The 16,531-nt window shown below is 45.5% G+C and overlaps 1 protein-coding gene across 2 annotated transcripts in view; it reads right to left on the reverse strand.

Moving 5' to 3' along the window:
• Positions 1-8,944, reverse strand: part of KIAA0930 (KIAA0930 ortholog) — a 52,878-nt gene extending 43,934 nt beyond the window's left edge. The window contains exon 1 of one of the 2 annotated variants that reach the window (XM_060254418.1): positions 8,608-8,944. In XM_060254418.1, the coding sequence (XP_060110401.1) occupies positions 8,608-8,755 (148 nt within the window). In that variant the 5' untranslated portion in view covers positions 8,756-8,944. The remainder of the gene's footprint in view (positions 1-8,607) is intronic. The other variant, XM_060254417.1, reaches the window with a different exon arrangement.
• Positions 8,945-16,531: the final 7,587 nt, after the last annotated feature.

The following is a 16,531-nucleotide window of genomic DNA, read 5'->3' on the forward strand; positions in this document are numbered from 1 at the left end:
ATCTTTCCTTCCTCTCCTTGCAACAGACACCTTGCAAGGTTGGTGTGGCTGAGAGAGTTGAGAAAAACTGTAACTGGCCCAGGGTCACCCAGCAAGTTTCAGGTGGAGGAGTTGTCAAGTTCCCAATTCTACAAAAACATCCCAGGAGGGGAGCAGTGACCTTAGTACTAAGTAGGTTTCCAGCTCCTAGGAAGCAAGCACTTTCATTTCCTCAGCGGACCAAGCATTCTACCCATACATTCCTTAGGCTACATCAAGCAGAAACAGAGAATGGCAAGGAACTTTGACAGGAGTGGAGAATCAAACCCAGTTCTCCAGATTAGAGTCCACCACACTTAACCACTACACCATACTAGCTTTCTTGCCTTTTGAACCTTGACTTGTAAAGCATTTTATTCATTCCAAAAAGGAAAATTAAAAAATCCAAAATACTATTATGGAGGAAATAGCAGGGAGGAAAGGCTTTTCTGAACTCTTCCAAGATTTCCCCCACATGCAGAAGGACCAGGGTTCAAAACCCAGCACCTCCAATTAAGAAGACCTGGCAGCGGGTGATGTGAAAGACCTCAGCCTTAGGCCCTTTGGAGAGCCACTGCTGGCCTGAGTAGACAATCAATACTGACCATGAAGGACCAAGGGTCTGATTCAGAAAAAAGCAGCTTTAGATATGTGTGACTTCTGCTGAGAAACACACTTTGCAAGCCTAGCTTGGGGCAACACTGAACGCACGGCCGGCCTGCCTTCCCTCATTGTTGCCTACCACTCTGCGGAGGGGGGGGGGGGGGGGGTAAATGGGTGCTTTTTACAGCTTGAAATATCAGCAGAGATCTCAAGTTGCAAAAAGCACCCATCCCCCCCACCCCCACCCCCAGTAATCATCATTACATCTTGGAGAAGCAAATCCCTGCAATTAATCATAAAGTGTGGGAAGTTTTCGATGGCTGCTATCTTGAATGCACTGCTACCGAAGTGTACCTGTTTGCCCCAAAGTCTAATGTAAGAAAATAATAAATAAATAAACAACCTGCCCCCGTTGTCCCAATGCAAGGCAGGGTAGTAGTATGAATCCGTTCTCCTCCATGCAGTTCATTAGGTGCTTTGGGCCACTCAATCAGAAAAGCCTGTTGCAGAAACTTCATTGTTGCCTACCACTCTGCGGGGGGGGGGGGGGCGTAAATGGGTGCTTTTTACAGCTTGAAATATCAGCAGAGATCTCAAGTTGCAAAAAGCACCCATCCCCCCCCCATCCCCGCAGTAATCATCATTACATCTTGGAGAAGCAAATTCCTGCAATTAATCATAAAGTGTTGGAAGTTTTCGATGGTTTCTATCTTGAATGCACTGCTACCGAAGTGGACCTGTTTGCCCCAAAGTCTAATGTAAGAAAACAATAAATAAATAAACAAACAACCCCCCCCCCTCCCCTGTTGTCTCAATGCAGGGCAGGGCAGTGGTGCGAATCCGTTCTCCTCCATGCAGTTCGTTAGGTGCTTTGGGCCGCTCAATCAGAAAAGCCTGATGCAGAAACTTCATGTGAAAAACAAAAATCAGATAACCCCAGGAAAGGGGGGAGGGAGAATATAAATAAAATGAAAAAGTCTGAAAGAGATAAGTTGAAGGCTTTTTAAAAAGAATACAACGGTCCTCCGTCCATGAGCTGATGTTCCAGAGGCTCCCCAGGACAACCACAATATAAATATCCCTTGCTTTACCACGGATTTAGACACTGACAGAACAAAAAACTTGAAAAGAAAGAACAGATCCTGGAAAATGTCTAGCCTCAGAAGGCACCCGAGAAGACAACGCCCCACCGTGCAGCCGAGACCTACGATGACATCATTGTGTCTACTGAGCATAGGAGGATGATTAAAAATCACGCTGTCTGGTCAGGCCTCCGGAATGAGACACGGGATGCTTAGAGGCACATCACACTTCCGACACCAGGGGCTTTGATACAGACATCTATCGCCAGGCAAAGAGGGAGAAACCCTTTATTAGTTTCCTGCTCTCATCCCCTTTCAATGATAACAAAAGGCGGCTGCAAGACATTCAGGAAGCGACGCGGGGCTTTTGATCAGGCTCACTTTCATGAAGGAGCCTGTGCAAGCGTTTGACTCCCCCCCCCCCCACGCCTTTTCATTAGGTGGGATGTAAGAGACCTCTAAAAAGCATATTTAAATAATTTCCTTTTTCATAGCTTGCTGCTGCAGTGACACACCAGAACCAAAACAGACTTAATATTATATAACACATTGCTCCAATAAAGTGTGGGACAGGAAGCTATGGGGCTTTCAACTGATTAAAGACTCGAATCTATTCTAGGTATTTTCAGGGGGTAGTTGTGCTGGTCGGAGCTGGAATTGTAGATATCAACAAGAGTTTCAGGGTATAAGATCTCAAGAGCCAAAGCTCTCTTCATCAGACAGATATCTGAAGTAGTGTGCATGCACACAAAATTTATACCCATAAAACTTGGTTGGCCTTTACAGGTGTCACTGGACTCAGACTTTGTTCTTTGAGAGAACAACACTTGTTTGTTCGTTTATTTATTTTATTACATTTATATCCCGCCCTCCCCTAACCGGCTCAGGGCGGCTAACAACAGTTAAAGTAGATGGATTACGGCTTAGAGAGAGCAACACTTGTTAAAGTAGATGGATTATGGCTTAGATTTGCAGCAATCAGGAAGAAGTACACAAGTATTCTGCATACAAAAAAATCACTACTGAAAAGGTACTGAAGTACTGTTGTTCCTCTACAGGCCAGTTGCCTCTCATGTCTCAGATTCCAGATTGCAGGACTCATGATTTAGAAGCCACATCCTAACCTAAAAATCCTCCCTGTCCTCAGAAAGGCCACCAGGCTCACAGACCCTAGTCTGAGGACTAAACTTGCACTTGGACTGAAAAGCACAGGAAGGTCGAATGCAGGCAGTAATTTAGCTTTCTTGGATGGCCATTATTCAGTGCAAAACCCAGAACAAGTTAAAAACAGCCTCATTAAAAACAAAATGGGTAAGAAACTCAAGCCAAGGGCATTTCTTGATCAGCGCTCTCCAATGTTTCTTGATCACAGAAACTTGTCAACAGCAAAAAAAAGGGCTGAACCACACGTTTAAGTGGCACACATCTATACAGTAAGCTTCCAACACTCCCCATTTACCAGGAAAATGTTCCGTTGCTGCACTTGTTTCTTGTAAAACACTGGTCCTGGTAACTTTTTGGAGAGATTATAGGGATGTCTTTTCTAAGAGTATGAGCAACCAGACTTGCACATACAAATTCCTCCAGATTTCGACCCTCCCTCAGAACTCTAGAAGGTAAATGTCTAAGTGGGAAAGGGGAAATACATCTAGCAGACATGCATGTAAATGGGTACACAAGAACCCAAAATGCTAAGCGCACTGCTTTCCACACCATTCACCAGGAACCTCTACTCCAGTAACCAAGGGTATCTCTTCTTACCTGCTCTTGAAGCCCTTCCCTTCCCTTCCCAAAAATCCCTATATATGTAAAGAATTAGGAGACAATGAAGAGGCTACCTTCCGACCATACTTAAGTTGGAGCATCCAATGAAACTGACTGCTCCCCAGATTCAGGCCCAGCAAAAAAAAAAAAAAAAACCTACTACTTCAAACAACATTTGTTAACTAGGAAATTCACACATCAGGATGCCATGGCATTAAGCACTTGAATCAAGTTCAATTGAGCCTAAAATTCCAATTACATTGTTTCTATATATTTACATTTATATTTGCCTTATTCCTTAGTTCACAGTGCTGTTTGTGGTGTGTTGATGATACACTGTGACCCCACCCCACCCCCCTGGGCTATTTTGGACCCTACTAGACCAGCAGATGGCTGAACTTCCCAAATTAGTATACATCCTTTCATATAGAGGAAGCCAGCAGGCAGCAAAGGGAATTGAGTCATCTTCAAACATGAACACAAAATTCCTTACAGCTTCAAGTCGATCCTGGGATCTCTGCCACTTTGCTGCCCCCATTCAGCCCTGAACTGATGCACTTCCAACCATCTTCCTCAAGCTCTACAAGATGTGCCACAACCACACACAAGCAACTCAAATCCCACAGGCACTCCAGATCTTGACCTACTTGATTACTCCAAACACGCTACTGCACTTGTATAGATCTTATGGACTGTTTGTTTACTGTATTTTCCTTACTTCTAGCAGATATAGCAGAAAACTGAGAGAACGATGAGAGAAACAGCCCTCAGTTATTGGCTTCAGGAATAGGAGATGCATTCTCAGCCTTCTGAGATTACCAAGTTTTGCCTCCATATTTATAAGCTTGACTTTGCGACCTTAGGGGTCAGAAACTTGGCCATGTACGTACTATATCATGAAAACAGAAATTCTGGGGAAAGTGAATGTTGAGGCTTTTGCCCTCAGTATATACACGACATACATCCAGTGTATTTCATAAAGTCTAGCCATTTTCTTTGAATTAAAATATCCAATTCAAACTTGGACTCCTGACAAGAGGCATCCTATCTAGCCTTGATTTTTATACCTGCCTTTCAAAACACATCTCGGTGAGTCAGAGGAACGAGGACATAAACATCATGACTCTCCATCCAGACACTAGAAATGCACTTGCCACGGCAATCTCGCTTCTAGATTTATGATGAGAGACTGCATGTCATTTCTAATTACTGGAAGAGGCACTTCCTCTCCGATCACATGCTTAATAGGTTTCTGGAAAGCCTTCTGAGCCAGAACACAGGAACACTCGGAGGGCCTGAATTTTGCTCTTGCCAACCAATGATGGAGCAGCCAACAGCCCCTCCAACAGTTCAGGGTGAAGTAGTTCATGTGTCAGTGGAAGATCCACCTCAAATAGGGAAGGGGAACCAAATTCTAAGAGTGGTGGGGAGGCACTGTATTCTCCATCCCCCTGATGTGTGGCTGATCTCCCTGCAGTTACCTACCTCAGGCACTTTCGCTCAACTGGGCTACAATGGTGAGAGTAGGGCTAGAAGAAAAGTACAGAGACACAGGAAAGCTGCTAGATGTAGAAGTAGGTCAGTTCCCACCCACCCAATCTTCACTTCTGCTCATAAAATCCAGGACACCCCCCCACCATTTTGCAATTGATGGGGCAGCACACCCACATTCAAGATGGAATTATATACTACACTTTATACAATAAGTTCAGTGTCATAACTGAGCTCTTCCAATGAAAATTCAGTACTGGCCAGAAACTTCAGGGTCCCAAGAATCTCCTGCCCCTCCACCCGCTTGAAGGCAAATTGTAACCCTTTAGACTGTAAATTACAGGTTTAAAAACATTTAGACAATACCTGGTGACACTCAAAAGCAAGGGGCTGAGCCCAGATTCTCAATAGAGGCAGACAGACTGGCCAGCTGGCTGGCTCCCTACAATTTCCAAAGCAATTTGTCAATTTTTAACCCACTGAGGTTAATCCCATGAGGTTCAGTTAAACACTCATGCTGCAGATTTTTAAAAGCCATCCACAGCAGGGCAAGAGGGCAAGGCAATTCACTAGCAACGATTTCTAACAACTGCATGGTCAGAAAGTTGGACTTACTCAGAGAGTAAATGGGATATCTGGAAGTCCCAAAAATTATGTGCAGTTCTTTGCCTCTCCTAGAGATCAGCACAGGCACAACATATTATGCAACATACACAACTCTAATAATAAGTTTTTATTTCCCATTATCGTTATAGATCAGACTGCAGCTTTATTTGGCACGTAATTTTGATTCCTCAGAGTGCCTACATCCCTGCTACATGAGAACTTCTGTGAATGTACAATCTCTCATTTGGGCGATTTTTTTTAGAGATGATTATGGGTAGAACTGAAGAGCTGGGATTGTTGCTATAACATGACCCTCAATAATTGACTAAGCAACAAAAACTAATACATCAACTATTTGTAACAGCATTGAAGCTACAAACTTATTTAGAATAGAACCTGGCATAAGTCTGGTAAGACAGGAGAAGTAGCTTGGAAGTACCCTCACCACGTTTAATATAAATATACCTTTCTGTTCCCAAGACTAGGTTTATGTATAAAAAGCATTAAAAATGCCATTCTGCAAGTTTGCCACAAAAGAGGGAATTGATTGACCATTAGCTCCTGCAGCATCTTCACTATCCCACATACTTGGAGAAAGTATGGCTAAGGGTGACCATATAAACATGCAAATATAAAGATTATAGAGAGTGCCTTACAGACAAGAAGGCTGCTGCTTGGCCACCCTTTGACTTTCAAAAACACAAAATCCATACAACTGCGGGGGATCACATTTTTAAAGCAAAACAAAACCAAGTACAGAATCTCAGTCACTTTGAAAGAGCAGACCTCCACTTTCCAATCTTGCACATGCTTCTAGAAGTACAGATCAGGCCTCAGACTACTTATTACACTTACGTACTCTTTTTTAGTATTTTCTAGAAGAGATTCTCCTATGAGCAAAACAGTTAGCAACAAAAACGGAGCATCTGTAGTAGCCATTTACACACACATAAAAGGCAGCTCTACAGTACTCTGAGTAGATGCAATAGAACACTAGAAAGAGTGGGAAGGATCAGAATGAGATTAGTGGGAAAGCAAAACAAAGAATCAAATGAACACAACATGCAACTTGAAAGCATAATTAAATCATCACACACATCCCAGAACAAAGGAAGATACCCTGATTCCACAAGGACCTTGACCAACAAATGATTGTGTAGGATCTGATGCTCTAACAGAAAAGCAGAGTAGCCCAGCCAGGAGGCTTGTTGGACCTTACTGCCCTTGTCCTCACCCAAAAGATGCAAAGGGCAGCAAGACAATGGAGGACAAGGGCAGAATCCGCATGGCCCCCCCAATCACCTGGCCTGCTACAATGGACTTGCTTTCAATGGGCCAACTTGTAGAAGTTCTTCATTTCGCAGACAGCCACAGAACAGATTATTAAACCTTCAGGACACGCTTCTACATCCACTTTGCAGCAGAGAACCTGCCTGTGTTTGCAATGTTCTGGGATGCAACACATAGCAAACTCTTGTTTCACATGGATTGTCTGGCCTTGTGACCACCAAATGCAGGTGAACAAGGGTACTCACAGGCAAGGGAAGTTCACCTACCACCATTCTTCAAACTGGAAACCCCCCAATGGAAAACAGTATGAAAGCCATTGTTCTCACACCAAATGCTTATAGGCACTGAGAACTAAAGAAAAGTGTGTGCAGGAAGGTTTCTTTAAAGGGTTTTGGAAGGGACATAAAACAGGTGACTTTTAAAGCGCTTGACCTAATTAACACACAGATTAGTCCAGATCTGAATGCACAACAGGTGCCAGAGGGAGGCAGGGACTGAGGACTCCGGCAGGGAGGGCAGCACTCAAGCTTTGTTCTCTCTCCATAAAACCACTGGGGGTTTCCCCCCTCCCTCGATGCCTCTTTATCCAGCTCTGTTGCAGATGGCACTGGATGGGTTTTTGTGCCAGGCCATCTCAGCTGCGGAGACAGCCCACGACAAACACACAGCCAGCTCCCGTCCAGAGGTTCCTCAGACAATGCGACCCATGCACCATTTATTACTACAATGTTCTGAAACGGGCACCAAAGAAAGGCAAGAGTTGGCAAGGAGGGACTCCTTTGGTGGTAGTGGAAGAAAAGCTCTGCCCCTCATACTGCTTCTTAACACATTAGTTTTAAGCAGACCGAGACCTAAAGAACTAGACCACATTTGAACAGCTGTGAAAATCTATCCCAAGCGGGTAAGATTTTTACAATCCAAAGAGTGATAAACCCTACCCCGTTATCTTTCAATAAAAGTACTAATGTCTCCGTAGAACCTTTTATTTTGGAGTAAAGAAAGGATTAAAAGACTTCCAGCCTCGAACAAAGAACCATATCCACAGCTCAACTGAATACAGACACTACCTGGGCTGCAGAAAAACCAGCAAGGAGCATATCAAATCCGCAGCACCAGGGAATGGAGGCCCCACCCCAAAGCCCCCTCCTCAGCAGGCTCTGCTGACGGCCCCTTCGCCGTTCCCACCGCCCCCAGCCAACAAAAGGGATGACAGTTTCCATCCTTGGAGCCCCCTTCTCCAACTCCCCAAAGAAGCTCCTCACTCTTACACCCACTGGACCAGGGGTGGCCAAACTGTGGCTCTTTCACACACATTGTGCGGCTCCCAAGCACCCCCCCCCCCCATCTCATCAGCCAGCTTAGAGAAAGCATTTATCCAAGCCAAGCCAGCTGGTAGCTTGGAGAATACATTTGAAGTTAAAGTTGTTTTCTTTCCACCTCTCCTCCCTCCCATCTATTTTCCTTCCTTCAACATCTGACGTCCGTGTCTTGCTGCTCTCAAACATCTGACGTTTATTCTATGTAGCAAGTTTGGCCACCCCTGCACTGGAGCATCCCGCCACCAGCCCGCAGCCGAGAAAAGGAGGCCGGCCCCGCCACGGTCCCCGGGCAGGTTTCTCCACCGCGAGTCGTTCCCGGCCCCGCAGCCCCTCTCCCGACGACCCCGGTGCTCCCGCCCAGAAGCCGCGGTGAGGGCCAGGCAGAGGGCTTCCCACAGCCCAGGAGACCCCTGCCCGCCCGCCCGCCCACTCACCGAGTCCGCCGATGCCGTGCCCGAGGGCGAGGCGGTGCCGCTCCTCCACTATGGCCCGCAGCATGTGCTGGAGAGAGCGGTCCAGGGCCCCGCCGCCGTCTTCGGCCGCTCTGTGGCCGGCCTGGCCCGATGTCTTGAGAGCAGCCATGGCGAGTTCATCTCCGCCGGCTGCCCTCGAGCTCCGGCCTTTCCCGGCCTCGGCGAGGGGCTGCCCGCAGCAGGCCGGCACTTCCGCCTCCCATCCGCCCAGGAAGGGGGCCGGCGCCTGCTCCGTTTGAACGCTGGACACGTGAACGGCACGCGGGCATGCTTGGCCGCACCCCCGCGAAGGAGGCCGCGCCCCCACCCCGCGCTGGCCAATGAGAGCGCGCCTTGGCTCGCTCCTCGCCTCCTAGACAGGGGGCGGGGCCTCGCGTGCGGAGAGGGGAGAGCTGGCGAAGGGGGGGGTCGCGAGGCTGGAGGGAAAGACATCTCCAGACCGGAAGAGTGGGAGCTGCGCATGCGCAGCAACACTCTTTGAAGCACAGTTCCCCGCAAGCCGTCGTTAACGCCGCTGGGAGGTTTCCAGGTCAGGCCCAGATCCTCCATACGCAGCTCGTGGCGGACTGCATTCCTTCCTCCCGCCCAGGTGTTAAGCCCCGAAGGCCGGTCCCTGTCCGTAGGCCCCGGTTAGGCCTTTAAGGGTCCTTAGGGTGGTTGACTCCTCTGGGAGCGTAAGGAAGCGGCTGCTATGGAGATGGCTGGGCAGGGCATGCCCTGGTGTTGGGAACAGAACAGGTCGTACTTGGTTGCAGGAGGGTGTGGGGGCTGCCTATCTAGGGTCCAGCTAAGGTCGCCAGCTTCCAAGTGGTGCTTGGAAATCTCGTCTGCTGTGGGAGTGACTCTTCTATGGCATTATACTCAGGGGTGGAATTCTAGCAGGAGCTCCTTTGCATATTAGGCCACACACCCCTGATGTAGCCAATCCTCCTGGAGCTTACAAAAAAGAGCCTTGTAAGCTCTTGGAGGATTGGCTACATCAGGGGGGTGTGGCCTAATATGCAAAGGAGCGCCTGCTAGAATTCCACCCCTGATTATACTATTCCAGACTGATGCCCTCCCCTCCCAGACCTCACCCACCTAAGGTTCCGCCCCTGGATCTTCAGAAATTTCCCAGTCCAGAGTTGGCAACCCTAAATCCTGGAGTTGCTCAAGCAGCTGGCCCCACCCCCCACTCCAACCCTGCCTAGTCCCGCAAAATGGTATGCTGTTTCCGTTGCATCCTTCTGTTTTGCAGTCTTGTTTATCATATATATACTCACAGATCTCTTTCTTTTACATTCTTTTATTTAGTAATCCAGCGTTTATTGTGCTGTTTGTTCTGCAGAAGCTTTTGGGGTGACTTTGGGTCGGCCACACACTCTCCACCTATGAGGAGAACGATGTAAGCAGCTTTGGGGAGAAGGGCACAGGGTATAAACGGGAGTAAATAAAACAAGTAGGTCACGGTACCGGACGCTTCTGATTCACCCATGCTGGAAAAGAGCAATTTTTGTGTTATGCTTTACCCTATCAGTGAGCCTCTGTTTTGAACTGCAACAATCATGATAGTCATGTGTGCCCTAACCTTCACTTGCCTCATGGAGGTTCTAGTTTACAAAGCTGGCATTTCTGTCTGGTCCCCACCCTGGGCTATTGCACCGGGACTTCTGATTGGATGAACCAAAAGTTGGGTCGGGTCAGAAGAAGGGAAGGATGGGCTCTGTCAAATCAAGTGCATGTAAATCTATGTCAATCGTGTGACTTGCCCCAAACAATCATGGGATTTTTAGTATGAGTGGCTCAGGTATTAGATATTCCCCTTCACTGAATTACAATTCCAGAGTTCTTCGGAATGAAAAGGGATTAACTGATTGCAGTGACTGATCAAAATCAGATGCCAGGCTGAGTGGGGCTGCTTCTCAGGAAACTTTCTCACTGCAGACAATAAAGATGAGACAGAGAAGAATAAAGCAAAATGTTTAAGGAGAAGAGGGGGTTGGACAGAGATGAGAATGGATTTGGTCAGGGGAGGGTTAACTGACTCTGCTCCAGGCCACTTGCAGTTGCCCCAGCAGTTGTTTCCCTCCTGCACCACCTCTGTATTAGCATTAAGTGACATTTACTGACTGTTCAGTAAACCTATTGAAATCAGACCAGAATAATTTTTCATAAGATTGCTCTGTAATCTTTCATTTTGATAGTATGCCGTTATTTCTTTATTCTGATTAATCATCTGCATTTCAGCTGGTTGTCTAGTTAACTACTATAGTTACCATTTGCACCAAGATTCAAGCACATATATCTGGCTGGCTGTCCATTGAGCGGCCTTCCCATATAATACAGGTGCATCCCCAGGCCACAGTGGCAGAGATGTTCTGGGAGTGTATGTCTCCCATATGTCTGCAGGCCCAATCTAGATCAGGATCACAGCACAGGAGGAAAAGGTCTTAAGCCTCCCCCCCCCCCCCCCCACATACACACACACTTTCCAGACCTGAACTGACTCCAAGAGGTGCTATTTGTTCCATTGGCCAAACCTATACTTTCCCAACGGTACAGATGAAGCCCTGTCAGGGCAAACTGCACTTTCTGCACTGTTTGATGTTAAGAAAATGGCATGCGGGGGCGGGTTTGGCTTAAGCACCCTCTGTCTGAGTGCAGTAATACCAAACCGACTTTAGTTTGCATGCTCCTGGGAGACAGAGGCACTCAGAACATGCCTGCTGACCCAAACCAGGGATGTACCTGAGAAAAATGCAGACGTCATTTTGAGTAGGAGCTCATAGGAGCGGAGCTCCAGAACCTTTAAATTTTATTGCGATCCTTCTTTCTCCCCCCGCTTCTGGGCTCCAAACCCCCTGTGAGAATTTTGCTAAACTCTTAAGATTTGACAAACTTTCTAATATTTTCCTGCACACAAAAAAACCAGAAAATAACCAAAAATACAAAGCAGACAGATGGAAATCATCATCATGCCACTGTGGCCACATAGGAGAAAGTAATTTAAAAAGTATGATGGGAGTAAGGTTTTGTTATGACAATTATAATTCAAGAACCATTTTAAGGTAGATGCTAAGCTGATATAATACACTGTCCAGTGATGTCAGGGGTGTGTGGCATATGCAAATGAGTTGTGCTCCGGCACCTCTTTTTGTACAAAATGACCCCTGGAAAAATGTATTACATAGTTTGGCCCTCACTTCTCAGTAGGGTTGCCATCTCTGGGTTGGGCAAAACCTGGAGGTTTGGTGGGTAGAGCTTGTGGAGAACATGGCTTGGAGATGAGAGGAATGTCAGCAGGATATAATGCTATTGTCAAGCATTGATATTTCTCAATAAATAGTCTTTTGTTATTGAATCAAAAGTTGCTTTATTGTAGGAACTCAGAAGCTTTACCAAGGACACAATCCTCGGAAGTAATGACGTATACAGTGGTACATAGTTACTATACAGGATAACTTCAAAGGGTATCATGCAGATGCAGCTCGAGTCACGGGTTCAAAGGTTACTACACAGTATCTATTTTATTACTAAGGAATTTAGGCTATTTAAAAACATCTCCCTTTCTCACATTTCTCTGAGACCAGATAAGGACTGTCTGTGTGAATCTGGGGGAGAGGCACCTCACAGCTTTAACAGCCAGGCTGCCATGTAAACATCCTTGGACTAGATGGATTTATTACTTGCCCAAAGGTTGAAAGGAGAGGGTGGGGTAGAGACTGGTGACCTGCTCTTTGTCCAAGGAACCATCAAGGCACACCAAAATATGCATGCTTGACAGCTATAGACTTCCTCCAAAGGAGCCATTTTCTCCATGGGAACTGATCTTTGGAGTTCCATTATAACCAGCCCCACCTTGGAAACTGGCAATTCTGTCTCACAATCCTGAGAACCAGAAGTAGACAAGTATATCTTGCATTACAGATAGGGTTGCCAACAGTTTTGAAGAAAAATGTCCCTTTAACAGAGGCTTCATGTGTGGAACTGGGCAGCTGAAGCTTTTAATGGCATGAGGGTAAACAGCATCATCTGCTAAAAAAAGTGTCATCATGCATCTGTTAAAGTAATAGGACATTTTTCTTCAGGTCAAGCCTGAAGCTAAGAAGCAATCTGCCGAGGTAAATTTCATGCATGGAGGTAAATAACATCACCTGTGAAACATATTAAAGGAATAGCAATTTTTTTAGGCAGGTGGTATCACTTGAGTGGTAGGGAAAAGCAAGAAGGGAAGGCTTACTCAGGATATTTTGAGGTATGAATGAATTAATTACTGTATTTTTCGCTCCATAAGACGCACTTTTTTCCCACTGACCACAGCAATTCAAGATGGCTAAAATACCAACATTGCTCCTAATAGTGTGTTTCAAATAGTCTCAGCTCTAAATGAGTCATTTTTGTCATTTGGCAGGTCAGTCACTAGAATCACTAGGATCAAATTATTGGCAGATTAAAGACTGAGTACATAAGCAAAATGAGCATGTGGTAGATCTGGACAGTCTCCGGGAGGGTTGTACATTGTGATCTATCAGGCCAGGCTTCAGCTCAACTAGATGTATTTGACCAATTTGTTTAACAGTGTTGAGCAAAGACTATTCACATTAGACTGGCTAATACGTATGAAAGCAGGACTGAAAAACAAATAATTTAGATTTACATAGACCTCAGGATTGCCCAGATAAGCTAAACATTGTCTGTAATATGCGTCAGCAGTAAAATAATACGAAGGGACTGATCACAAGTCTGAAGCACCATCACGACTAAAGCTTCCTCACGACAGTTTACAAAAAAAAGACTTGGAAATGTAGCAGAGCTTTATAAACTTAGGAGTCAATGTATTATGTGTTATGTTTCTCTTCCGCCTTACTGCAACTCAGGGCAGATTACACAGCGTAAATCGATGTGACCAATAGGATGAGATGTTTTATAAGCAATGTACTAGAACTATGGAGGCAGAAGTCTGAAACAAGCATAGAATACTAGACGTGATTCAGAATGTAGATGCGATGCAGCAGAACAGCATTACCTCAGTAGAAAATAATGGCATGACAGCAGGATGATACATACAGCAAGCGGCATCTCCTTTCCCAATACTAGGTCATCCACTGAAATCCGATTGGCAGTAGGGCCCTAACATTCCATAACAGACAGTATTTCATCACAAAATGTGGATAATGGCCATGACAGCAAAATGAAGAGGAATGCCATCCCTTCCTGCAGTGCTCATGGCTTCCCTGTGACGTCACCCCTGGGTCTCACCCTGCAAGGCTACTTGTGTGTCATTCACAACACAGTATTCACTCATCTCTTAAGAATGTTTCATTTTTAACCTAAACATTCTTGATTTTACTCTCTGCAAAAACACTCTCGCCTAAGGAAAGCCAGCTTCTGCATTCTTGAGTACTGTCACTCCTACCTAACCTCTTTACTGTGAATGTGAAGGCTTTGTCGTGGAATTCAAACAAGCAAGATCTCTACAGTGAATCCATTTGCTGTGAAGGCTTTGTAATGGAATTAATATCACTCAGGCATTGGTTTCTGCCATGTTGTTTAGTTGTTTTTAAAGTCAGGATTCAACTCTAGTGTATATGATTTACAATTTAGAGACATTCCCTTGTGTTTTACAGGGTTTAAAGATTTGTGGATCTGCCCTAAGATCACATGACTAGTTCTAGAGCACGGCTTTAGAGACAGCTGCATTTAGTTAGAGTTATCAGATGTATTCAGACGTCCTCTTTTTGTGGTGTTGGTCCTCTGGGGCTCTTTAAAAAGCTGATGAAATGTCCCCTGTTTGAATTGGAAGGTTAGGAATATTCCTAGTTAGCAATTATCATGGCTTAAATAGTAGAGGTATTTAAAATGAGATTTATTGTAGTGATCTTGCTTGTTTGAAGTAGTCAGTTGGGAAATGTGTCCTCTTTTTTGCTTTTCAAAATAGGGTAACCCTAATATAGTTGCTGTTCATATTAAAGCTGTCCTAATTCTGCCAGTCTTGTCTGTAAACCCTGAAAAGCTTACAGGAGCAGTCACTTTTGTTCACAAGCCTGTCCCATTCATCTATAAGCTAGAGGTCTAATTTTAACCTCAGAAGGGGAGCGGGCCTGTCTCTTCCCTGTTCTTACCTCCCTTTATTCCATTGCTTTGGGTATATATATATGAATATATACTGCCTGTTATGGAATGTTAGGGACCTACTGCCAGTCAGATTTCAATGGATGATCTAGTATTGGGAAAGGAGATGCTGTTTGCTGTATGTATCATCCTGCTGTCATGTCATTATTTTCTACTGAGGTAATGCTGTTTTGCCTTATACTGAATCAGACCCTCGGTCCATCAAAGCCAGTATTGTCTACTCAGACTGGCAGCGGCTCTCCAGGATCCCAAGCTGAGGTTTTTCACGTCTATTTTGCCTGGACCCTTTTTAGTTGGAGATGCCGAGGATTGAACCTGGGACCTTCTGCTTTCCAAGCAGATGTTCTACCACCGAGTTTTCATTCAAGCCCGCTGCGGTGCCAGAAGACAGACTGAGGAGAAAACTGCCCAACATGAAAAACGATGCCAAGATAAAGCAGGGGGAAGTAAAGTTCATTTCTCCTCATCCGTGACAAATGTGAGGAACATGATATGACCCTTGCCCCTGGTTTATAATGAGACAAACAAATATGGCTGCCCATATCAACTGTAATTCAGCCCTAACTACAGGTGGAATAGGGATGCTAGGGACCTGGGGATCCCCCAGAATGATAGCTCATCTCCAAACTTCAGAGATCAGTTCCCCTGGAGAAAATGGATGCTTTCAGGGTGGACTCCATGGCATTTATTGAGGTTCCTGTCCTTTTTAGGCTCTATCCCCATATCTCCAGGAGTTTCCCAACCTGGATCTGGCAACCCTACCCCTCCAGGGTCTAGGGTGGACATAAGAACATAAGAACATAAGTGAAACCATGTGGCCAATACACACACACATATATACAAACACACACACACACTGTGGCTAATAGCCACTGATGGACCTCTGCTCCATATTTTTATCCAATTCCCTCTTGAAGCTGGCTATGCTTGTAGCCGCCACCACCTCCTGTGGTAGTGAGTTCCACATGTTAATCACCCTTTGGGTGAAGAAGTACTTCCTTTTATCTGTTTTAACCTGACTGCTCAGCAATTTCATTGCATGCATACAAGTTCTTGTATTGTGAGAAAGGGAGAAAAGCACTTCTTTCTCTACTTTCTCCATCCCATGCATAATCTCGTAAACCTCTATCATGTCACCCCGCAGTCGACGTTTCTCCAAGCTAAAGAGCCCCAAGCGTTTTAACCTTTCTTCATAGGGAAAGTGTTCCAAACCTTTAATCATTCTAGTTGCCTTTTTCTGGACTTTTTCCAAATGCTATAATATCCTTTTTGAGGTGCGGTGACCAGAATTGTACACAGTATTCCAAATGAGGCCGCACCATCGATTTATACAGGGGCATTATGATACTGGCTGATTTGTTTTCAATTCCCTTCCTAATAATTCCCAGCATGGTGTTGGCCTTTTTTATTGCAATAGCACGCTGTCTTGACATTTTCAGTGAGTTATCTACCACGACCCCAAGATCTCTCTCTTGGTCAGTCTCTGCCAGTTCAATCACACCCCATCAACTTGTATTTGTAGCTGGGATTCTTGGCCCCAATGTGCATTACTTTGCACTTGGCCACATTGAACCTCATCTGCCACGTCGACGCCCACTCACCCAGCCTCAACAGATCCCTTTGGAGTGTCTCACAATCCTCTCTGGTTCTCACCACCCTGAACAATTTAGTGTCATCTGCAGACTTGGCCACTTTACTGCTTACTCCCAACTCCAAATCATTAATGAACAAGTTAAAGAGCCTTGGACTCGGTACTGAGCCCTGCGGCAGCCCA

The sequence above is a fragment of the Heteronotia binoei genome, chromosome 14 (genome assembly GCF_032191835.1).
Source record: "Heteronotia binoei isolate CCM8104 ecotype False Entrance Well chromosome 14, APGP_CSIRO_Hbin_v1, whole genome shotgun sequence".
NCBI classification, from domain to species: Eukaryota; Metazoa; Chordata; class Lepidosauria; order Squamata; family Gekkonidae; genus Heteronotia; species Heteronotia binoei.